General features: G+C 42.6%; 1 protein-coding gene across 1 annotated transcript in view; it reads right to left on the reverse strand.

The window, feature by feature from the left end:
- PIK3C3 (phosphatidylinositol 3-kinase catalytic subunit type 3) overlaps positions 1-24,144 on the reverse strand; it is a gene marked incomplete in the record, with an annotated part of 1,653,126 nt that overhangs the window by 520,915 nt on the left and 1,108,067 nt on the right. The window contains 1 exon segment of the mRNA XM_044074431.1: positions 9,330-9,461. Coding sequence (XP_043930366.1) covers positions 9,330-9,461 — 132 coding nt within the window.

Consider the following 24,144-nt stretch of genomic DNA (forward strand, 5'->3'; position numbering starts at 1 on the left):
CTGTTTTATTATTTATGCAAAAGTGAAGATGTTCCTCCCATAATTCAGCGGATCAGCTGAAAAACACCCAGACCTCTTTCAACACATCTTCTCTGACTAATGGAACCTCGCCCATTCAGCTTCCTCTTGTATGATTCTGAATGGCTGACTCTTGCCTGAAATAAAAAGCTGGTCAGACCTGCACATCGTTTTAATTTTATCCAAATAATGGACAGTGCAGTTGTGCAGTGGTACCATTGTCACCTCACAGCAAGAGGTTCTCTGGTTAGATTCTCGGTTGGAGTGCCTTCTATGTGGAGTCTGCATGTCCTCCCTGCGTTTGTGTGGGTTTTCTCCGGGTACTCCAGTTTCCTCCCACATTACAAAGACATGCGTCTGGAGCATTTCTCCCCAGGCCTTCGGTGAAAATTGGCTTTGTTCCAAGTCAGACTTTCCCGGTAAACAAATGTTAAATTTATTTTTATTTATTTATTTTATTTGGAGTTTGTTAACTGGGAAGGTCCACTTGGTCAAAATGAGTCCATTTTCAATGGAGGCCCAGGGAGAAAAGCCCCATATACAATTATCACAAAACTAATATCAACAAAGTTAACAAGTACAGTACAATTTTCAAAACTACTAAAAACACAGTAGCAATATAGAAGACAGAATAAAATTTGAGCAAGGTGTTGTAACAAAACATTGAATGAAATTAACACACAAGTATTTTGGAGTACATAACTATAACTTGGAGTGCAGGCATTTATGCACTCAAAGTTTCATGAGGTGAGAGGTGGAAAGAATTAGAGCAGGAGAGTAGAACAGTTAAAGGTGATTAGTTTGAGTTATGAGAAAGGAAAAAATGTAGAGGGAGTGGAAATGAAATGGAGTCACTAAGTTGAGTTTTGAGAAAGGAGTAAAAAAAAGGATAGAGAAGCAGAAATGATATATAGTGGGAGTCAAGTGGGGTGAAAGCTTGAGCATTCCCAGTGAGAAGAGAGATGGGAATGAAGCATGGTCTTGAAGGTGGAGTGGTTTTGAGTGATTCGAATGTGGGGGGAAGTGAATTCCATAGATGAGTGAAAAAGAAAGACAGCAGAAATTGCCCAGGTGCGCATAAGGGTGTGTACACTTCGAGGAGGTTCTGGTTACTAGACCTGAGTAGTCTGTCAGGATGATGCAAGGTGAGTATGGAGGAGAAGGAAGGATAGTTAGCAGGTTTGAAAATGAGTTTGTGAGCAGTTAACAGTTGAATGTAAGAGAGATAGTGGGGGAGTTCTAGCACTTCAAGGAGTGGAGTGCATCAGAGTGGTGGGAGGAGGATTTGGTCCCGGTAGCAAACTTACAGATTTTATTGTAGCAGGATGACAGTTTTGATTTTAGGGAGGATTGGAGGTTGGTGAGGAGAGGGGCTCCATACAAGAGAGAGGGGATGAGGTACAAAATAGAGAGTATATGTTTGGATAAGGGAGTGAGATAACGGCTGTGATGATACAACATTCCGAGCTTTTGGTGTGTTTTCTTAATACTAGTTTGTGTATGAATGTCAAACTTTAAATGTTCATCAACAATAACACCTAGAAGTTTTGTATGGGAGACTATTTCAATGGGAATCTTATTCTGACTGACAATGGAGAAGGAATTGTTATTGACAGAGGTGTTTTTAGATGGGGTAAAGATCATGATTTTGGTTTTGGATGCATTAAGAGCAAGCTGATTACTTAGCATCCAAGACTCGGTACAAGAGAAGGCATCTTGTGTTAGTTGCAAGAGTATGGGGAGAGATTGAGCATAGTAAATGATGGTTGAATTGTCCGCGTATTGGACAAATTTGGAATTAGGAATGCACTGATGAAAATTATTAATGAAGATGTTTAAAAAGCAAGGGACCCAGTGTTGAGCCTTGTGGAAATCCTGTTGGGGTGTGAAGGAAGGAAGGAAGAGGTACTATTTATTGTTCCACTTGACGGCTTGTTGTCTATTAGAAAGGTAACTGGAAAACCAGTTAACAGAGGAAGGGGAGAGATTGAGAAGAGAGAATTTGGACAAGAGAAGGTTGTGTGAAACAGTATTAAAGGCCTTTGATAAGTCTAGGAGAAGGGTAGATACAATGTTGCCAGAGTCTCGGGCACAGTTGATAATGTCAAGGAAGGACAGAAGGGCAGTGGTAGTACTATGTCCAGGTCTAAATCCATGTTGAGCTGGAGAAAAAAGTTGATTGTCTAGGTAGTAGGGAAGGAGTTGCAAGTGTATACATTTTTCAAGGACTTTTGATAGGAGACAGGAGCTATAGGACGGAAATTGGAAATTTCAGTATTGTTGCCTCCTTTGTGGAGGGGAATGATGAATGTTTTCTTCACAGAGGATTCTTGGATTGAACGGTTGATAAGTATGGTGATGGGAAGGGCTATGCCATATGCAGCTAGCTTGAGAAAGTTAGATGTAAGGTTGTCTGGGGCATGACAGCATGGTTTTAGTTTTAGAAGTTTTTTGTGGTGTGTAGAAACACGGGTTGTATGGTAAAGGGGGGAGAGTAGTGTTGATGTCAGTGGGACTAGAGTTGAAGATGTGGGATAAGGGCGGAGTAGAAGTGTTACTGGAGAAAGATGTGGTGAGCTTGTCTATTGAATCAATAAAGAAAGCGTGGAATTGGGTAGCTAAGATATGATCTAGAGAGTTAGGGTCAGGGCAGGGATGGTCTTTTATGCCAGGAGAGCAGATATACTGTTCCAAATTTTTTTGAGGTTGGATCTACAATTGCTTTGAAGCTTGGTGTAGTAGGACTTTTGGTCTAAAGCAATTTGTGTTTTCACTTTACTACGAAGTTGCTTACACTCAGTAAGGGTGTTGGGTGTTAGGTGTTTTAGATTTATGGTAATGCTTCCAAGATTTACCTCAGAGATGTATGAGTGTAATAGTTGCTTTAGTTAGCCAAAGGGTGGATTTGGTTTTGATTCTTTTAGTTCTGGAGGAAGCAAAGCTATCTAAGTAGGTTACTGAATGTAGTATTGAAGTATGTAAGAGTGTCGTCAAGAGGGATGGTTTTTACAGGGTTCCAGTTCATATGCTTTAGTGAGTCACAGAAAGCTAGAGGGTTGAAGTTTTTTATGGTATGAATTGTGATTCAGCTGTTGTGAAGATGGAGGGAGGATGGTGAGTGATGAGCAAAGGCAGGGAGATGATCGCTGAGGGAGTTGGGTAGGGTGCCATTGTCAGAAATGGAGTTGGGGTGAGAAACTAATATCCAGTCTAGATATAAAGCAAACAATTAATTTATTAGCAAAGTCACCCCTCTAGATAAATAAGGCTGAGCCAGAACACTGGTGGTGATTTGGACACCATTTCCATCCTTGAAGTTGCTACTTGGTCCTCAGTGCATACCTTTACTAAGCATTACAAATTGTATATGGTTTCTACAGCCAGAGCAGGTTTTGCTATATAAATAAAAAAATAAATAAAATAAATTAATAATCGAACACATAAACATGCCAAAGACCAAAAAATACAACAAGCTAGGCTGTCCTGTCACCTCTTTAATCCAGGTGCATCAGTACATCTGGTACCTCAGCCGTTCACCATTGGGGGACATCAGAAATTGTAATCTAAAAAAATCCTGTGGCAGAACATTTTCATAAGGTTCACTATGGCTCAGATACTGATTTCTTTTTTAGTGTTCTGGCTCAGCCTTATTTATCTAGAGGGGTGACTTTGCTAGTAAATTAATTGAGCTGGAAAGTACGATGATACTAAATTATAAGACTTTATGTCCTAGGGGTTTAAACTTGGATGTCAATTTAAATTTTAATGTACATAAAAACTTAAACATTTAAATGCCTGTTTAATTTTAAACATGGTTATAAATTTGTATAGTAAGTTGCAAATAATTATGAAATTATTCAGAAATGTTTTATATTAGGAAATATTTGAACTGTTTTTGAAATTATTAATTGTTTAATTAATGATTAACTGGGTTCAGCCTGTATAAAAACGATTACTTAGTGGATGTATACCATCCTGAGAAGGTGAATGGCCAATGTACCAGATGTACTGAAGCACTTGGATTAAAGAGGTGACAGAATAGTCTGGGGCTTGTTTTATTTTTATCCAAATAATACCTGAGCTGTCTTTGCAAATCCAAGGTATGCAAAAGACCATCTCACTAGCAGACTGTGGAGAAGAAAAAAGGAAGGGAGTTGTACTGCCTGATTTAAGGCAACTCATTAACAACCTTAGGCATAAACGAAGAATTAGGATAAAGAGACACCTTGCCTCTGTGAAAAAACAAAAAAGGAAGAATGGCCATACGGTCCTGAAGCTTAGAACTCTCCAAGTAGAGGTAAGAGCAAGCAACAAAATGGTCTTCCAGGTACAGTGCTGCAAAGAAGCTGAAACTGCAGGCTGAAATGGAGCCTGTGTCTATTTTTTCAAAACAAAATTAAGATTCCCAAGGAGGAGAAATAGGCTTCCTTGGGGGCCTAAGATGCTGGATGCCTTTAAGAAACTGTCTGACCTCAAAACTAGAAGACAGAGGAGGATTCATGGACAAAGAATAGGCAAAGCCAGACTGGAGCAACTCACACAAAAAGGAGAGGACCAGAGGGACCCCCACTGAAAAAGGGTTTTGGCTATGTGCATGGCACCAGACTGAACATCTTTTCCATTTGGACATGCAAGACTTTCTGAGTGCCAGTTTTACTGCCTCCTGCAAAACCCTCAGCACATTCACAGAAAAGAGGTGCCTAAAAGGGATTAAAACCCTATCACCCACAGTGTCAGTTGAAGAGTGGATAAGTGAGGCTGGATGAGTGACCCCATGTCCTTTCTAAGGAGGTCCTATTGGTGAGGTAACTTTGTGATGACTGCCTCTGGCCAGATGTATTAAGAGGGGGAACTAGTGCTGAAGGGCCAGAAGGAGTCACTAGCAGTATTACTGGGGAGTCCAGCTGAATCTTCTGCAGGACTCTTGGAAGAAGAGGAAGGGGAGAGAAGCTTAGAGAAACAACCCCTTCCAAGTGAAAGAAGGGGCATCAGTCTTCCACAGCAGATGGCATGGCACTCTGGAACAGAAAGAAGGGAGCCGCCCGTTCAAACAGGAGGCATAAAAATCTACTTGAGGAATACCCCACCAACAAACTAAGTCACAAACAACATCTTTGTGAAGTATCTATTCATGAGTCTGTGTTTTGGACCTGCTCAAACAATCTGCCACTAGACTGTATTCTGAAGGAATATACAATGCATGAAGACTTAGTTAATAACTGACAACTAGAGTAAAGGCCTGAAGAGCCAGCCTACAAAGAAGGTAAGACTTTGTGCCCCCCCCCCCCCTTGTTGACATATCACCTCACTGTGGTGTTGTCTGTGTAAACCTTCAGAGGGCCTGGAAAGGGCATGGAATGAAAAGCCTGAAGGGACAGAATCAGAGCTCTCATCTCTTTCGTATTGATATGGTCTGACTTCTGATGAGGGGGTTCACAGGCCATGAACTTTCAGGTGAGCACAGCAAGCCCCTAACCCCACGTCTGTGGTGTTGGTGAACAGTTCTTAAGAAGAAACTGTAGGCTGAAAAGGCAGGCCTGGGTTGAGGGCAAGTTGCTGAATCCACCACTTGAATTCCTGCTGGAGATACAGAAGGAAAGGTGCTCTGAAATCCACAGGGTGGCAATGCTGAAACCAAACTGACATGAGGTACCACTGAAGCATCTGCATGTGCAGTCTGGCAACAGAAAGAACTGGAAAAGAAGAGGCCATGAATCCCAGGCCTTGAAGAAACTCCATGGCTGGAATGGCAGGCAGAGAAAGAAGAGACTAAAAGAAAGCAGTCAAAGACAAAACCTTTGCTAGTGGAACAGAGGCCATCATTGGCACTGTCTGAATCTTGCAGCCCAGACATACATGAACTGAAAGGGAGGCAGGACGGACTTCTGGAAATCGACAGTGAACCCCAGACTTTGGTGAAGGCCTAACAGTCAAATGGGAAAAGGTGCCTGAACCAATAGGTCATCTAAATAAGGAAAAATCCGAATGCCTTGGAGTCTGCAAAAGGCAATCACAGAAGCTAGAGTTTTATGAATACCCTTGGGGCAGGAGAGAGGCCAAACGGCAAAGCACAGAACTAAAAATGAGTGGAAGAAACAGAGAAATGTAAAAACTTCCTGAAAAAGAGTGAATATGTATATGAAGGAAAGCATCCTTCAGATCCAAAGACACCAGAAAAGCCTGTGGTATTAATAAAGGAAACAGGGTCTAAAGAGAAAGCATCCGAAAATAAGGAAACTTGAGAAAGGCGTTGAGCAAGTAGAGATCCAGAAGAGGTCTCCAAGTGCTCTCTTTTCGAGGAGCTAGGAACATTCTGGAGTTAAAATGTTTTCCTGCTTGGGAAGAAGGGACAGGCTGAATAGTTCCCTGGTCCACAAGGGACTTAAGAACCTCTGAGAAATGAGGACGCTGCTCTCAAAGAGACAGGGAACCCTTGAAAAAGGAGGGAGGGACTTTCACACCATGAAGTAACCCTTACGAATGATGGACAGAACCCAAGAATCTGAGGTAATGACTTTCAAGTTTAAGACAGAGGGACAGCCGAAGAGGCAAGGAAAACTGGCCAAGGACTGTGGGGGGGGGGGGGGCGGGTGTCAAAGAAAAACAGGCTTGTAAGATAAAGGAGGCATCTTAGCCACAACAGCCTAAGAAAACTTAGCAAGAGGAGCTCATCTACCACCCTTTCTGCTTTTAATGGCTTGACAAGGATGCCTGAGAACAAAAGTAAACCTGGGATAGTTTCTTCTGGAACTCAGAGATAGGGGATACAAAATATGTTTAAGGTACTGCAAAGTTTTACCTTTTTCTTGAAGACACAAACACATCAGCAGCAGCGGTCCCAAAGAGATTTTTATTATCCAAAGAAGCAACCAGCAACTCGGCCTTAATGCCTTTAGGTAAAGACTGCAGGCGAAGCCAAGAGTAATGCCTCATAACAGACCCAAAGGCAGCAGCTAAGGAAGAAGCATCAGCAGCATCATGGCTGTACCTGAATGAGTAACAAGCCACCTGAGAGGTAGAACCCAAAATAAGTAGAGCAGAAAACTTTGCTTCAGAATCAGGGAGGCCAGAAATAACCTGATAAGCCTACATAATCAAGCCCAGAGCATATTTCATCATGTGGGTCTGGTAAATGACGGCCCTAAAAGCCAAAATGGAAGCAAAATAGACCTTCTTTCCAATTCTCTCCCTGGCCCTACTATCCTTATCCGAAGGCAGAAGCTAAGTAGAGGGCATAAGCTTAGAAGGCTTATCAGAGGAGACTGACACCACAGCAGGATCAGCAGAAGGACACAAACAGGAACTGACAATCCTCAGGAACCTTACAGAACCTGTCAGGTTCCTCAGGAGCAGGGGCTGAGAATCAGGAGTCTTATAGACAGCTATAAAGCAGTCAATACAGGAAGTACTGTAGAAGGTTTAGGAGTATACAGTGCAGCAACTCATAATACCTTTACTGGATATCAAACACCTGAGAAGAATCCCACTTAAATTATTCCATCATTCTGGCTACTGTGATCCCAAAAGACAACTCATCAAAAGGAGACTACTGGACTCCTCTTCATCACAGCAATAAACCAAAGGAGAAGACATCTGGGAAGAGGAAGACAAGACTCTGAATCCTTATCTGAGGAATCAGGTTCCCTAAGCCTTTTGGAAGGAGTTTGCGGGGTGGGGGGGTAGGCACAGATACCCCTTGGGGAGGTTTCATGGCCATTAAGGCATTAAAAACGTCATGAGTAAACTCCTGACATTCCCCCACCCTAACCTAAATTAAGTGGACCAAAAGAAGACATCTGAAGGAATACCTCTCCCTCAACTATCCCCAGTGCCTCACATTACTCAAGGAGCTTCTCCTTGGGATAAGGATGACAGTCCTCAGAGTCCATCTGAAAAAAAGGAGGTCAGCTGATGGCTGCATACTCTCCCAAGGTGAGAGCTGGGGACATGTCTTCTGAGCAGAAGCCCTGATGTACACTCAAGTTCTCTCTACATGAGGAACAGCACAATCTTTATGGTCTAAAAGGTATTTTGGAAATGGACTTATCTTCATAAAGGCCAGACTTAAACCTAGCCTCCAAGCTACTGTCTATGTTATAAAGTTCTAATAGTCTAGCCTACCCCCTAGGGCTGAGTAAAAAACTTTCTAACCGTTCTCCATGTGGGAAGCTCTCAACCACAACCATTTCCATGGCTGCTAGATATGCCAGAAGTTTCTTTCTGCAGGGTCATCATGTGGTACATTTGAGCCTTTGGCACTTACAGAGCTGCATACTGTCTTTGGAGGAGCAAGAAGTTAAAGACAAAGCTGGTGTGGGGGGTGTTATTTGGTAACGTTATAGCTACACAAACTTGTGGCTGAACAGTATCCAGGCATTAAACACAATAACTAAAATGAATACTATAGGATCATGAAGTAAACAGTTCAAGCAGCAGAAAAAGAAACTGGGGTCACAAATTTAATGAATATTTAAGTAGTTAAAAAATGAGATCAGTGAATGTGTTGGCATCCAACAGGTGCACTCCGTGCGTAAAGAATCGTTTGAAAAATGCTGGCAAAATTGTTGGTGTAAAGGATAAACCCAACAATTCAACACATCAGGGAAGACCCTCAATGTTAGATCTTCCCCTTTCAAAGCAGATATCATTCACAAAGCCAAACTGTCTTAATCAAAGGCATTAAAACAAAGTGAAAGACTTCTATATGCTCCTAAAGAGAACCTCTTAATAGGAAATTAACTAAACACATGAGGATCCATTCACCATACATCAAATGTTTATCTGAAACATCACAGTACTGTTTTGTAAAGAGATACTAACTGGTAGCTACAAGCCAGGACACAGTGCCTGGGGAAGGGAAAACAGCTCTTGGCCACATTATACCACTGCATGGATAACAAAAGAAAGGGGAGAACCCTATTTAACTCTAGGATGACTCTCAGTTGTGTCAAAGGTCAACAGTGGACTGCTGCACTTACAATAAAAGGAAATTATAACACAGATGAGAAACACACTTTAGTAAGGAAGTAAAGTTACCACTATGGTAGTGCTCAGAATGGCCAGCTCGTCTTTCTTTTCTCAAATATCCTCAAGGTACTTCTCATAAAAAACTTGGTTACAATAAATACAACAGCAACAGACAAATAAGAACAGCAAGTAAAACAGGCTGAGCTACTGCAGCTGAATTTTAACTCTTCAAGACCGGATGTTACAAACATTAGCAAAGTTGAAAGCCAGAAAGGTGTGCAGGTTTGTTCAACATTTATAAAATACAAAAAAATGCAGCTGCATTCAGGAATATTCTATATTACCTTAAATAAATTTGCCTTTTCTGGGAAAATTCCTTTGATTTTAAACTGTGGCTCTAATGGCAATGGAATAGGTTCCATATCTGACAGATTTCCCTTTTCACTGTCAGCAAGTAGAGACTGCAGTCTTTCAATCTATAAAGAAAATTACTTTGTATTAGTTCAAATATGGCTATGGAATTAAACCAGGAAATATTTCTGAACCACATATTTTCCAAATGCAGCATAATTACATATACACATACCACAAACGGTGATCTTAAAAAAAAATGTACAACATGAAAAGCTGAATTCAAACAGGTGCTCACGGCCATGGCAAATTTCTCTCAAGCAGTACTATTAAGAGAATGTCATGTCCAAAATAAATACTTCAAAACTTGTCAGTTTAAAACATTCTGTTCCAAAACATGACTGCTTTGGGGAAAATTGAAAGCAAACCATCTCAAAGACTGAGAACTAATAAATTTCAAAGGTAGTAAAGCACAGCTGTGTAGACTTACCATAAATGTAGATGTTCAAGTGTATTCACTGTTGCAGTCATCACACTTGGGTTATCCTGCCAGTTATAGCCCTCAGTTGACTTGAATACCAGAGGCTTAGTATTTCTGCATCGGTTGCTTTCGCTCCAGGAGTGATGGCAGGTCGTCAGTGGCAAAAAATCAGGCAGCTGGCGCCATTACATCAGTTTTTCTTGTCCCAAATGTCAGAAGCCCCCACATAGGGAGCTAGGTTATGGTGGAAGAACACCACCAGTTGAAAGTAAATACCAAAATTTCCCTGTAAAGAGTGAGGAAGAGAGAGAGAGGCAAGGGGGGGTGGAGGGTGGGAAACCAGGACTGCAACAGTGAATACACTTGAACATCTACATTTATGGTAAATGTACACAACTGTACTATGTTCTTCGTGTTTCATTGTTGCAGTCATCACACTTGGGTTGATTCCCAAAGCTGAAGAAAAGGGTGGAGGCAGTCAAGAAGACTGGGGGCTGGCTAGGATGCCCTGCAAGACTGCGGTTGCAAAGCCTGCCCTGGATTTGGAGAAGATAGACAGGTGGTAATGCTTGGTGAAGGTATGAACAGAAGTCCATGCTGCAGCCTCCAGGATGTCCCTGGTAGGGGACTCCTCTGAGAAAAGCTGCAGAGATGGAGGTTGCCCTGGTTGAATGCATTCTGACCCCTTAGGGGTGGTTTCCCTGTGGTGTTTGTAGCAGAAATGGATGCAGTGTGCTATCCATTTGGAGATTGTTGGTTTGGATATGGCCTTGCCCTCTGCCCCTGCTGCAAAACTGACTAGCGATTGGTCAGTTTTCCTAAAAGATTTAGTCCTATCCAGGTAGAATCAGAGCTGTCTGTGCACATCTAGAGAATGCAGAATCCTTTCCCCCTTGTTTTGTGGCTTAGGGAAAAAGGTGGGCAAATTAACTGATTGGTTGAGGGCCACACTGGACACCACTTTAGGCATGAAAGTTGGGTTAGTTCTGAGGGAGACCCTGTCAGCATAGAAAATGATGAAGGTATCTACAGCCATGAGAGCTTGTAGCTCTGAAACTCTTCCAGCTGAAGTGATGGCCAGAAGCAAAGCTGTTTTACAAGACAGGAATTTTACCTCTGCTGAAGCTGCAGGTTCAGGGGGGGGGGGGTAGTGTGAACTTTTCCAACACAAAGTTAAGGTCCCAAGCTGGGGTAGGAGCTCTTCTGGGTGGCCTTAAATTGTTAGCCCCTCTTAGGAACTGTTTGATGACAGGGTGAGAAAAGTGAGGTGGCTCTGTGCTGTAATGAGCAGAGATGGCAGAGGCATGAATTTTAATAGAAGAGAAGGAAAGGCCCCTATGTAGTAGGTCTGCTAGGTAATCCAGGATGACTGGTAGGGAGGGCTGTGTTGTTTCAGCTCCTTTAGCCTGGATCCAGGTGCAATACCTTTTCCACTTGTCAGCATAGGATTTTCTAGTGCTGGGGCATCTGGCCTCATGTATAACATCCAGGACTTGTTTGCTTAGGCTGGAAGCTGAAGAAGAGGTCAGGGAATAAGCCAGGCTGCCAGGCTCAGGGTCTGCAATTTTGGATTCATGAATTCTCCATTTTTCTGGGTCAAGAGTGATGGGATCTGAGGTAGGTGCCATGGTGGCAGGGGTGACAGGCTGCACAGCAGTGGGTACCAGTGCTGGCGTGGCTAGTCTGGGGCAATCAAGATTGCCCTTGGTTTTTCCTCCGTTATTTTGAGCAGTACCCTTGAAATTAGAGGTAGAGGGGGAAATGCATAGATTGAGAGGTTTATCCATTGGGAGGACAGAGCATCCACTTTCCAGGTCTTGCTGTGAGGTTCCCTGGTGCAGAATTTGCTGAGCTGGTAATTGTTGTGGGAGGCAAAGAGGTCCACCTTTGGGGTGCCCCATTTCTGAAGGTTCTGTGGTCTAGCTGCCACTCATGTGGGTCTAGCAGGTTTCTGCTTAAATTGTCTGCCAGTGAGTTTTGGGAGCCTGGCAGGAATTGTGCTAGCAGGTGAATTTGCATGGCTGAAGCCATGTGCCAAAGGGTCATGGCAAGCCTGCAGAGAGAATAAGAGTGAGTTCCTCCCTGTTTGTTGATATACCAAATCACTGTGATGTTGTCTGTTTTGATCACTAGAGGCCCTGGGGAGAGTAGGGGTCTGAAAATTGTCAGAGCATGCTGAACAGCTAGCAAGTCTTTTTGGTTGATGTGCAGATGTATTTGATTTGGGCAACAATGGCCCTTAATGCGCCTGCCGTCCAGGTGTGCACCCCAGGCATAATCTGATGCGTCTGTGGTTAGGGTCTGGGCAGTGTGGGGTTGTGAGAAGGGAAGACCCTTGTTGTGGTTGCATGCTGCTGCCCACCAAAGAAAATCTTTCCTTAGACAGGGTATTACAGGTATGACAGTTTCCAGGTCCTGACAGTATTGACACCAAAGGCGTTTTAGGTACCATTGTAGTTTCCTCATATGCAGTCTGGCATATGGAATGAGTAGAATGCAGGATGCCATGAACCCTAGAGCTTGCAGGATTTTCCTTACGGATAACTGGATGCTGGCAGCTAGTTGAGAGAAGTAGCCTGTCAGGTAGGCTTATTTTTCTGGAGTAAGGAATGCCATCTGGGAGGCTTTGTCCAGGCTTGCTCCCAGGAATACAATTTTTTGAATGGGTACTAGTTTTGATTTATTTTCATTTATAGTACACCCCAGGGAGGTCAGTAGGTCCTTTACAAAGGTCAGGTGGTGTAACAGCTTTTCCTGACTGTCTGCCTGAATCAGGCAGTTGTCTAAGTAGGGGTAAATTTGAATATTCCTTTGTCTGCAAAAAGCAATGGCTGGAGCCAGGCATTTTGTGAAAAGTCTGGGAGCAGTGGATAAGCCAAAGGGAAGCGTAGAGAACTGAAAGTGCATAGATCCTGCCCTGAAACGTAGATACTTCCTGCAAGAATCCCTAACTGGGATGTGTAGATAAGGCCTCTTTTAGGTAAAGGGTGGCTAACCAATCATCCTTGGAAAGCATAGGAAGAAGCTTATGGAGGGTTAGCATTTTGAATTTTGGTATCACCAGGAAGGTGTTTAGAATTGACGGATCTAGGATTGGGCGCCAGGTGCCCTCTTTTCTGGGTACCGGTAAAAGTCTTGAATAGAAACCCTGGCCTATCTGGTCTGCAGGAACAGCCTGTATTGCCCTTATGGACAGCAGGGAATTTACTTGTTTTATGGCCTCTGCCCACTGGTTTGGAGGAAGATCTGCAAACCCTTTTGGGGTTGGCAGAGTGTGGAAATAAAATTTGTATCTTTAGGGATGATCATGTGATTCATTTGGTACTTCTTTTAAACTTGGATTCTGTACTTGGTATTAATTCTGATGAAGCTCTGTTAAATAAAAAGAACAAAAGCACTTAATAGTTGAAATCTGTATCTGGGACTCCTTCCTTGTTTGCTTTTGGAGGATTGTCTGAGGTTACCTTTGTTTATAAGTTGCATAATAAAGAATGATTTCCTCACCACTGTAGACGAGTGCTGATCAAATACACCAATGTTTAAGAAGCATGATAAAAGCTATGATTGTTACCCTTGCTAGATGTTTAAATGACAGGAAGACAAATTTGAAAAATGAAGAACTAGTGATATTTAGATAGACACACACACATTTAAAATCCATCTGAGTACATTTATTTTACATTTGTTAATCGGGTTAGTCTGGCTGAGCTTTTGGCTCATTTTCAGCAGAGACCCGGGGAGAAAAGCTCCTCAGGACTAGAAAACAATTTATTAACTTTTAGTAACATAGTAGTAACACTCAACTATAGGATCGTACATGCAAAGACCTGGAGAGAAAAAAAGCTCCTCCTCCTACATTACAAACAATCCTGACAAACATACCTCTCCACTATCCAGATTGAGAAATCCCAGATTTTTACTCTTATTTTTGGTATGTCTCATAAAATGTGTAGGCTTCTGGCAAATCAATGAGGCTTGATATCACTAAATAATAACAGACACTTGAGTTTCAGATTTCATATCCTTCAGAAAATGCATACTAATGCAAAACATTTTAATACTCCAACTTTCTAAGTTTATAACAGCAATATTTAAAAAATGTCCATATTTTAAGGCCTTTGTCTCCCATTATGTCTAGCTTTGTCCAGATTTCTTGTACTTAAAGGCTGAGAGGTATATACCTGCCAGAAAAGTACAATAAGCAAGTCAATGATGTCACTGACCAAGATATTACCCTGCTAGGCCCCAGTGGTGTGTCAAGCAGAATGTGCCTGAATGTCTGGTGTCAAGGGTTGCCTATCCCTGAAGAGAGAATGAAGTGAAAAAAAATGAAATACAAAAAAAAAAAAAAAAACATATAAAGTGCATAAAATAGGCAAGGTTGAAGGCACATAAGACATCTTTTATGAGCTATTCACTTGTCACAGTGTAAAAAGTTGATTTGCTACTGAATCTCTTACATTTGTGATAGAAGTATTACAGTTACCTGAAAATCCGGTGTCATGTTGAGTCTTCTTGCCTAAAAGTAGGAATTCTAATCAACAAAGTTTCTTTAGATTAAACTGAGTTAACAAAAGGTAAAGCTTGCCTTCAGAAAGTACAGCTGTGTACACTTACCATAAATGTAGATGTTCGAGTGTATTCACTGTTGCAGTCATTACATTTGGGTAATCTGCTGGCAGGTTGCCCTCAGTCGGCCTAAATATCAAAGTCTTGGGTCCTGCATCGGTTACTGTCTCCTCTTCCATGACGTCAGGTCATCAGGGGTATAAAACATGCAGCCGACGCCATTTTCTTCAGTTTTTCTTGCCCCAGATGTCAGGTGCCCCCAATGGGCAGCAAATATATATATATCTATATATATAAATATATAAAGAAACTGCAATATATATATATATATATATATATATATATAAATATATAAATAAACTGCAATATATATATATATGTAAATGCAATTGTACCAACATAAACTTTACCTTCATCTAAAAGCAAATATACTACAAAGGCTTTAGAATATAGTGAAGGGAAGAGAAGTTCTAGAAAAAAAGGGGGGATGGTGGGTGGGTAACCCGGACTGCAACAGTGAATACACTCGAACATCTACATTTATTGTAAGTGTACACAACTGTACTATGTTCTTCGTGTTTCACTGTTGCAGTCATTACATTTGGGTAGAATCCCAAAGCCATGGATGGGAGGTTGGAACTAAATAGCATTAGGAGTGGCTATAAGGCCCTGCAGAACTGCAGTGGCAAAGCCTGCCCTGGACCTACAGAAAAGAGGCAAATGATAATGCTTTGTAAATGTATGAACAGAGCTCCAAGTAGCAGCTTCTAGAATGTCTTTGGTTGGAACTCCTCTGAGAAAAGCTGCTGAGGTAGATGCAGACCTGGCGGAATGTGACCTGATTCCCTTGGGCACCGGTTTACCATGATGGAAGTAGCAGAAACGAATGCAGTGGCTTATCCACTTTGAAATAGTCTGCTTTGAAATAGCCTTCCCCTCTGATCCTGCAGCAAATGCTACCAGTAGTTGCTCAGACTTTCTTATAGATTTGGTCCTGTTTGAGTAGAATCTTAGTTGTCTGTGTACGTCCAAGGAATGCACAATCCGCTCCCCCTTGTTCTGCGGATTTGGGTAAAAAGTTGGCAGATGAATAGTTTGGTTAAGAGCCACACTGGATACCACCTTAGGCATAAAGGAAGGATTGGTCCTGAGGGACACCCTGTCCGGGTAAAATGTAATAAAAGGTTCCACAGCCATGAGGGCCTGTAGTTCTGAAACCCTTCTTGCTGAAGTGATTGCCAGAAGGAAAGCTGTTTTCCAAGGTAAAAACTTTATATCTGCAGTAGCTGCTGGTTCAAATGGAGGCAGGGTGAGCTTTTCCAGCACAAAATTGAGGTCCCATGCAGGAGTTGGTGATCTTCTGGGAGGCCTTAAATTTTTGGCCCCTCTAAGATACTGTTTTAGCAGAGGATGAGAAAAGATGGGAGGCTCTGTGTTGTAATGAGCCGAGATGGCAGAGACATGGATTTTTATTGATGAAAAAGATAGGCCCTTGTCAAGCATCTCAGTCAAGTATTGTAAAATCTGAGGAATATTTGGCTTTGCTGTGTCCGTTCCTTGTGCTTGGTTCCAAGCACAGAATCTCTTCCATTTATCAGCATAAGATTTTCTAGTACTAGGTCTTCTGGCTTCCAAAATGACATCCATCACAGATTTACTGAGAGGAGTTGTTTGAATAATTACATGATCAGCCACACTGCCAGGTTCAGAGTTTGGAGCTGATTGTGCAGAATTTGATTGCTCTGCTGAGACAGTAGCTGAGGTATTTGAGGCAAGTACCAAGGAGGGAGTTGAGACATATTCCTTAGAATTGGGTACCAGTGCTGGCGAGGCCATTCCGGGGCAATCAGGATAATTTTTGGTTTTTCCTGCCTGACCTTTAGTAAGACCTTGGGGAGAAGAGGCAGAGGAGGAAAGGCATAGACTGATAGGTTTTTCCAACTGAAGGATAGGGCATCCACTTTCCATGCTTGTCTGTGATAAGTCTTTGTGCAGAATTTGTCCAGTTGATAATTTTGGAGAGAGGCGAATAGATCTATGTCTGGACTCCCCCATTTCTCTGTTATCATGCTGAAGACTTGTGGATCTAGTTTTTCCACTTGTGAGGGTCCATAAGATTTCTGCTTAGGTCATCTGCCAGAGTATTTTGTTTTCCTGGCAGGAATTGAGCTTGAAGATGTACTTGGTAAGTCAAGGCCGTGTCCCACAATGCCATGGCTAGTCTGCAAAGGGGGTAGGAATGTGTACCCCCCTGCTTGTTTATGTACCACGTAACCGTGGTGTTGTCCGTCTTTATCAGTAGTTGTCCTGGATGAAGTAAGCCCTTGAAGGCTGTCAGGGCATTCTATACAGCTAACATCTCTTTCTGGTTTGCAGATGCATATGTTTTGGGCTCCATATGCCCTGAATGCATCTCCCCGCCAAGTGGGCCCCCCAAGCATAGTCTGATGCATCTGTAGTTAGGGTTTGGGTGGCAGGGGGTAGAGTGAAAGACCGTCCCATGTTCTGGTGACATGTCTCTGCCCACCAAAGAAACTCGTGTTGTAGGCAGGGAATGAGAGGAATCATTGTTTCCAGACTGTGACAATGTTAACTCCATAAACTTTTTAGATACCACTGTAGTTTCCTCATATGCAGTCTTGCATAAGGAATTAGTAGAATGCAGGATGCCATGAATCCCAAAGCCTGCAGAATTTGTCTTGCAGATAACTGTTTTTTTGTTGCCATCTGTTTGAAGTAAATCGTCAGTTGCCTTTGTCTGTCTGGTGTAAGGTAAGCCATCTGGGCAGTTGTATTCAAGCTTGCACCCAGGAATGTAATTTTTTGAGAGGGTACCAGTTGTGATTTCTTTTCATTTATTGTGTACCCTAGGCATGTTAGAAGCCTTTTTACAAATGCCAGATGTTGAAGAAGAAAGTCCTTGTTTTCTGCTTGAATGAGACAGTCGTCCAAGTAAGGATAGATTTGTATGTTTCTTTGTCTGCAAAATGCAATTACTGGTGTCAGACACTTTGTAAAGACCCTGGGCACAGTAGATAAGCCAAAGGGCAGTGCAGAGAATTGGTAATGCATAAAATCTGCCTTGAAGCGGAGGTATCTTCTGCACGATTCCCTTATTGGGATATGCAGGTATGCCTCTTTTGGGTCTAGAGTCACTAACCAAGCTTTCTTGCCCAGCATAGGCAGAAGCTGTTTTAAAGTCAGCATTTTGAATTTTGGGATGTCCAAGAAAGTGTTCAAAATCGATAAATCCAGTATTGGACGCCAGGCATTGTCTTTTCTGGGTACCAGGAACAGTCTTGAATAAAAACCTTGTCCTTTTTCCTGTTCTGGTACTGGTTGAATAGCCCCCATATCCATAAGGGACGTAACTTGTTTCTGAGCCTCTGCCCATTGATTTTGTGGCAGATCTGGCCAACCATTTGGAATTGGCAAGGTATGGAAATTAAATCTGTATCCCTGGGAATACTATGTTTAATACCCACTTATCCTGGGTTATTAACTGCCAATTTTGAGTATGAAGTGCTAATTTCCCCCCCAAGGGGGCTGCCAAAAGATAAGTGCTTGGTGATGGTAGAGGGAAGTCATTAAGACTGCTTACTGTAGGGTTGCGCTTTGTTTCCTCCAGATTTGGAGGTAGAGGCACCCCATTGCTTTGACCTGTAAGAACCCTGTGATTGGTATCTAGAGCCTTTTGAGCACCTGGATTTGCCTTGTGAGGCTCTGTTGGACACAGGAAAGGACCAATTTTTAGTAGGCCAATGTCTACTGAATCTGGGTGGCTGCACTCGTAAGAAATCTTTTATAGTTTGCATAGATTTAGCTTTGTCTTCCATTTTCTTTAAAACCTCTTCTGCTTTATTACCAAACAGAGTATCATGCTGTAAAGGTGCATCCAATAATTTTGCTTTAACATGATCAGGCAGATTTTGCTCCTTGAGCCAGGCATGCCTTCTAATTACAGATCCAGTAACTGCGGCACTGCAAGAGGCCTCTAAGGAATCAAAACCACATTGCAAAGTATGCTTTCCAACCTGTTCTGCTGCATGCAATAATTCCTGTAATTCTTTATTTTCCACACATTCAGAAATCAACATCATTTTCTGTTTCAATAATCCCATAACATGCTGTTGATATTTAAGCATATGAAACTGGCAGTTTAAGGACCTAACTGCCAAGGTTGCAGACGTATAAACCTTCTTGCCCCATCTATCCAGCGCCCTGGAATCTCTATCAGAGGGGGTAGGATTCTTGGATGTAGAGGCCTTTACACCTTTGGGACCCTGTGAGATAGTTTTAGGATCAGCAGAAGGATTTTTGAATAAAAATTTGTGGGAGTCAAGAACCCTGTAATATCTGTCTGGCTTACTAGGAGCCGGAAGTAGGGAATCAGGAGCCATGCTTGATTCCGAAAAAACATCATCAACAATGTCTAATACAGGAGGTATAGCCAAAGGCCTATGCTGAGGAAGAAGAAGGAAATCCCTAAGCCTCTTTTTTGATTCAGAGAAATCCTGACTCTCCCAATGAAAATGTTCCCTTAAAGTATGCAAGGTTTCCCCAAAAGAATAATCTTCAGAAGGAAATGCAGATGGGATGGATTCATCTGCATCTGAATCCTCATAGTGTGGTATAGAAAATTCCTGATCAGAAGAGGAATCAGAAGAAATAGAAACCTGATCTGAAGATTCATAATCAGTGTCTTGCCCAGGCCCTCTTATCAGGGGGGGTTGCGAACCCCTGATCAAGGTAATTAAGTCCTCAGCCATTTTGATCATCTGTTTTTTAGGTATAGGGGCCTCAGCACGTGGCTCATGCGTCATTTTTTTAGCCTTAGAAGTTGTTTTTGTTTTTGAAGCTGGCGTCGGTTTTATATAGAAATGTTGAGGCCTGAAAACACCCTCAGAAGCCAGTGCCTGCTCAGCGGCTCCGGTCCCATCCGAGGGGGAGACATCCGCGGGTACAATACTCTGAGAATCTCGCGGCATACCGGACTCCGCATCGGTCTCGGTAGAGGCCTGCGACTCAAAAGTAGTGGGTATCAGGGGCTGCAAAAGTGCCTCACTGAGTACTGGCGAACCGGCAACTGGCTTAGGAGAAGCTTCGTCGTCAGTTTTGGACCTTAACGGTCTGTCTCTGTACTTTTCTTTGCATTTTTTGTGAACACCGGTAGTCGGACTGCTATCCTATGGCATTTCAGGGTAATTAAATCTGTTTCCAAAATATTTTGAAGCAAAGATATACCGACGCTTAATAGTGCATTGGTTAAATCTAGCACAAAACCGACAGCAAGGCACGTTATGATCTGGGCCTAGGCAAGGAATACAGTACAAATGAAAATCCTTATGAGGTATTTGCTTCCCACAAGTAATGCAATTATTAACTTTTACTGACATCGGTAAGGAGCAAGAAAAAGTTTCCCCAACGGGGTACTTAGCTTTAATTGAAGACTTCGGTTCTGAAACTCAAATGTGAAAATTTCAGGAGTCGGCCGACCGGCACTTGCGAACTGCTTCTGCTTTGGGCACCGTGTGGCAAGAAAGACTGAAGAAAATGTCATCGGCTGCATGTTTTATACCCCTGACGACCTGACGTCATGGAAGAGGAGACAGCAACCGATGCAGGGCCCAAGACTTTGATATTCAGGCCGACTAAGGGCAACCTGCCAGCAGATTACCCAAATGTAATGCCTGCAACAGTGAAACACGAAGAACATCACGGGTGAATGCTCACTGAGATCTGATACACATGAGGAAAGAAACACATCAATATCAGCCATGGTGGACTCTACACTGAGCAAATTACGGCTAAGCAGTACACAATCAATTTCACCTAATCAGATTATTCTGCTCATTCAAGTAAAAGTCTGGATGATACAGGACCAGCTTTGTATGCTGCACTGCGGACTCTGCAATGCAGCATAAAGGGAGGTGCTGCACTGCTGAGTGTGTTGTCCTTCTGATTAGATGTCAAAACTGAGGCCCCATCTGTCTGAGGTGGTAGCTTGGGTGGATGTAAAAGATCCCACAGAACCTATGGAAAACAGTAGGGAAGTCTCCTGATGCCCTGGCCAAAATTCCCCTAGTAGTATAACTACCACCTTGGGCCTCCCTTTAAAAGAGGCCATAGGATGCCTAGTGGGACTAACCCAAATAGCAAAGGATAAATAAACTGCATGAGCAGTTAGATCAAATACTTGAGTTGGAAGGATTTATGGACATTTCACATAGGATGGCTTCCTGAGAAGAAGAGTGAAGCTTTAGAAAACAACTTATAGACAAGGAAGACAGAGTAAAATGTACAAATATACAACTTACTGGGGTGCCTGAGTGAGAAGCAGGTAGTAAAAATGAGTATAATACAAATGATAAGCTAGCTGACTGAAAAAGGATACCTGCCAAAGAAATGTTCATACTGAGGCACTAATAAAGTATTTCTCTATCAATATCTAAAGCCAAGGATTCCCTATTCCCTTTCTCATGCTTTTTTAACCATATACCTAAAAAAAGTTGTTTCTAAAATGAGGCCCCCAGAAAAAATGTTTAAATCCAAGACTACAGCGTTCTGTGCGCCTATGATTGTTTATCAGAACTAGAAAAAGACGAGCTACATTTCATGCAGCTATTAAACTGTGCTGAATAAAAATCAAATGTTGGCCTTTATATCCTATACGTATCATCCTCAGCACTGAAAAGACCCAGTAGGAACAACAGTTTAAGGATACAAAGAGGTAAAAAGCAGATCCAGAAGGAGAAAAGGAATGGAGGAGGAGGGAAGAGGGAGGGAGCGAATACTGCAACCATGAAGCAAAGTACATCTACTGTTATGTTAAGATCTTACATAACTGTACTATGTCCTTCCATATCACTGTTGCAGTATTCTTGACAATAGGGAGAGTACAAAAGCTCAGGAAGAAAGTTGGCAGGAGGAAAGACCAGCAGTGTCTTCAAGAAAACCATGTAGGATAGCCCTGGCAAAAACAGCTCTAGCCCTAGAAACATCATCCAACTTATAGTGCTTGGTAAAAGTATGCACAGAAGTCCAAGCAGCTGCCTCAAGAATAGAATTAGTATCCAAAAAAAGCACCAGAAGATGCCATGGCCCTGCTAAAACGAGCCTTAAAAGAAGGAGGAAGGGTTTTCCCATGAAAGGAGTAACAAAAGGAAATGGCTTTAGATATCCAGGAAGAAATGGTTTGATCAGAAACAGTCAAACCTAAAGACCTGTGATAAAAGAAAACAAAAAGCTGCTCAGATTTGTGAATGGCTTTAATGTTATCCAAATAATATCCGAGTTGTCTATGCAAATCCAAGGTGTGAAGAACCATCTCACTAGCAGATAGTGGAAAAGGGAAAAAGTGGGCAAATGAATAGGCTGATTAAGGGACAATTCATTAACCACCATGGGCATAAAAGAAGGATTAGTACAAAGAGACACCCTGTTCTTATGAAAAAGTCAAAAGAGGAGGAAAAGCCATAAGGACTTGCAACTCGGACACCCATGTGGCTGAGTTAAGAGCAAAAAGAACAGCCTTGCAAGAACAATGCTGTAAGGCAGCTGAAGGTGCAGGCTCAAAAGGCACCTCAGTCAATTTTTACAAAACAAAATTAAAGTTGCAGGAAGGAGGAACAAGCTTCCTGGGAGGCCTAATGTGAAGGACGCCTTTAAGAAATTGTTTGACCTTGAATCTAGAAGCCAAAGTGGAAGTCAATGACAGACGAGCAGAAATATGACAGGTGAGCTTTAACAGAAGAGTATGCCAACCCAGCACTGTGCAATTCACACAAATAAGACAGAACCAAAGGAACTTCCACAGTAAGTGGATCCAGGTTACGAGAAAGGCACAAGATAGAAAATCTCCACCATTTGGATAAATAGGATTTTCTGGTAGTGGGTTTCCTGGCTGCAGGACCCAAGCATGTCTTATAAAAAGGCGCCTAAAAGGAATCAAAATCCTATCACCCACAATGTCAGTTGAAGAGTGGACAGGTGGGATGGATGAGAGAGCCCTTGTCTTGTGTGAAATGGTCCACCCTGTGAGGTAACGTGATGACTGCCCTTGGCTAGATGCAGTAGTAGAGGAGACCAATGTTGTCTGGGCCAAAAGGGAGTCACCAAGATTTTGGAGCCCTCCACTTCTATCTTGAACAGGACCTTCAGTATGAGAGGAAGGGGATGGAAAACAAAAAGAAATATCCCCTTCCAAGAAAAAGATAGGGCATCCACCTTCCAGGCCAAAGGACATGGGACTCTGGTGCAAAAGAGAGGAAGTTGTCTGGTCAGACGGGAGGCAAAAGACCTAATGGAGGAGTACCCCACTGGTGGACAATGTCCAGAAACACATCTCAGTGAAGCATCCACTCATGAGATTGTGTTACGGACCTGCTCAGAGAATTTGCCACATTGTTCTGATCTGAGGGAATGTAAACTGCCTGAAGGGTCACCTGATACTGGACAGCTAGATCCCCAATTTGAACAAAGTCTGCACAAGAGATAAGATCTTCTCCCCCTTGCTTGTTGATGTACCACATCACTGTGGTATTGTCTGTGAAGACCTTGAGGGGACCCCAAAATGAAAAGCCTGAAGAGCCAGGAGAAGTGCTCTCATTTCTTTGACAATGATGTGGCTCTTCTTTTGTCAAACAGACCAAAGGCCCTGCATTTTCACAAGACCAACGGAGGCCCTCATCCCATGTCTGAGGTGAGAGTTCATGATAGGGGACTGCAGGCTGAAGAGAAAGCCTTGGATTGAGGGACAACTGATGAGTCCACCATTGAATTTCCAGCTTGAGACATGTGAGAAGGGGATTGGATAATCCAAAGGATGAGAATGTTGAAGGCAGACTGATTTTAGAAACCACTGTAGCTTTCTCACATGAGGCTTGGCCAACCAAATCATAGGAATGGTGGAAGCCATGTAACCCAGAACCCTTAGAAACTCTCTGGTTGTAACGGAGGAAGACGGGATTGAAAGAAAGCAATCAGTGTTACAGCCTTGGGAGGAGGCAGAAACACCAGCACTGGAACAGCCTGGAGCCTGCAGCTTAGAAAAACATAATCCTGAGAAGGATTCGGGAATGATTTTTGAAAATTCATTGTGAACACTAGGCTTTGCAGGAGACAAACACAAAGTGAAGATGCTGAAGTAAGATCTCTGGAGAAGAGGCCTGAATGAGCAGGTTATCCAGGTAAGAAAAGATCTGGATCCCCTCAATCTGCAAAAAGCAATCACAGCAGCGAGACATTTGGTGAACACCTTTAGGGCAGTAGAGAGGCCAAAAGGCAAAGAAAAAAAATGAAAATGCAAGAAAGCAACAGAGAAACGTAAAAACTTCCTGAAAAGGGGATGAATAGGGATATGGAGAGAGACATCCTTGAGATCCAGGGAAACTAGAAAAGTCTGAGGAAGAAGAACAGGAAACAAGGTTTGAAGGGATAGCATCTGAAAAGAAGGAACCTTCAAAAAGATTTTGAGATCCAGAATGGGTCTCCAGATGAATTCTTTCCTTGACACCAAAAACATTCTGGAGTAAAACCTCTTCCCCCTCTGAGGAGTTGGAACTTCTTGAATTGTTCCTTGAGACAACAGGCCCCAAAGTACCTCTGGAAAAAAAGGGCAGTTGTTCCTGAGGAGGCTGAGGAATGTTCAAAGGGGGGGGGGGGTGGATTTTGAAACCATGTAATATCCCTGGCGAGTTACAGAAAGAACCCAAGAATCTTGAGTAATCTTTAACTAGACAGGAAAGGACAGGCAAAGA

Source organism: Protopterus annectens, chromosome 6.part0, assembly GCF_019279795.1.
Source record: "Protopterus annectens isolate FY-2018-M chromosome 6.part0, PAN1.0, whole genome shotgun sequence".
Taxonomy (NCBI): domain Eukaryota; kingdom Metazoa; phylum Chordata; order Ceratodontiformes; family Protopteridae; genus Protopterus; species Protopterus annectens.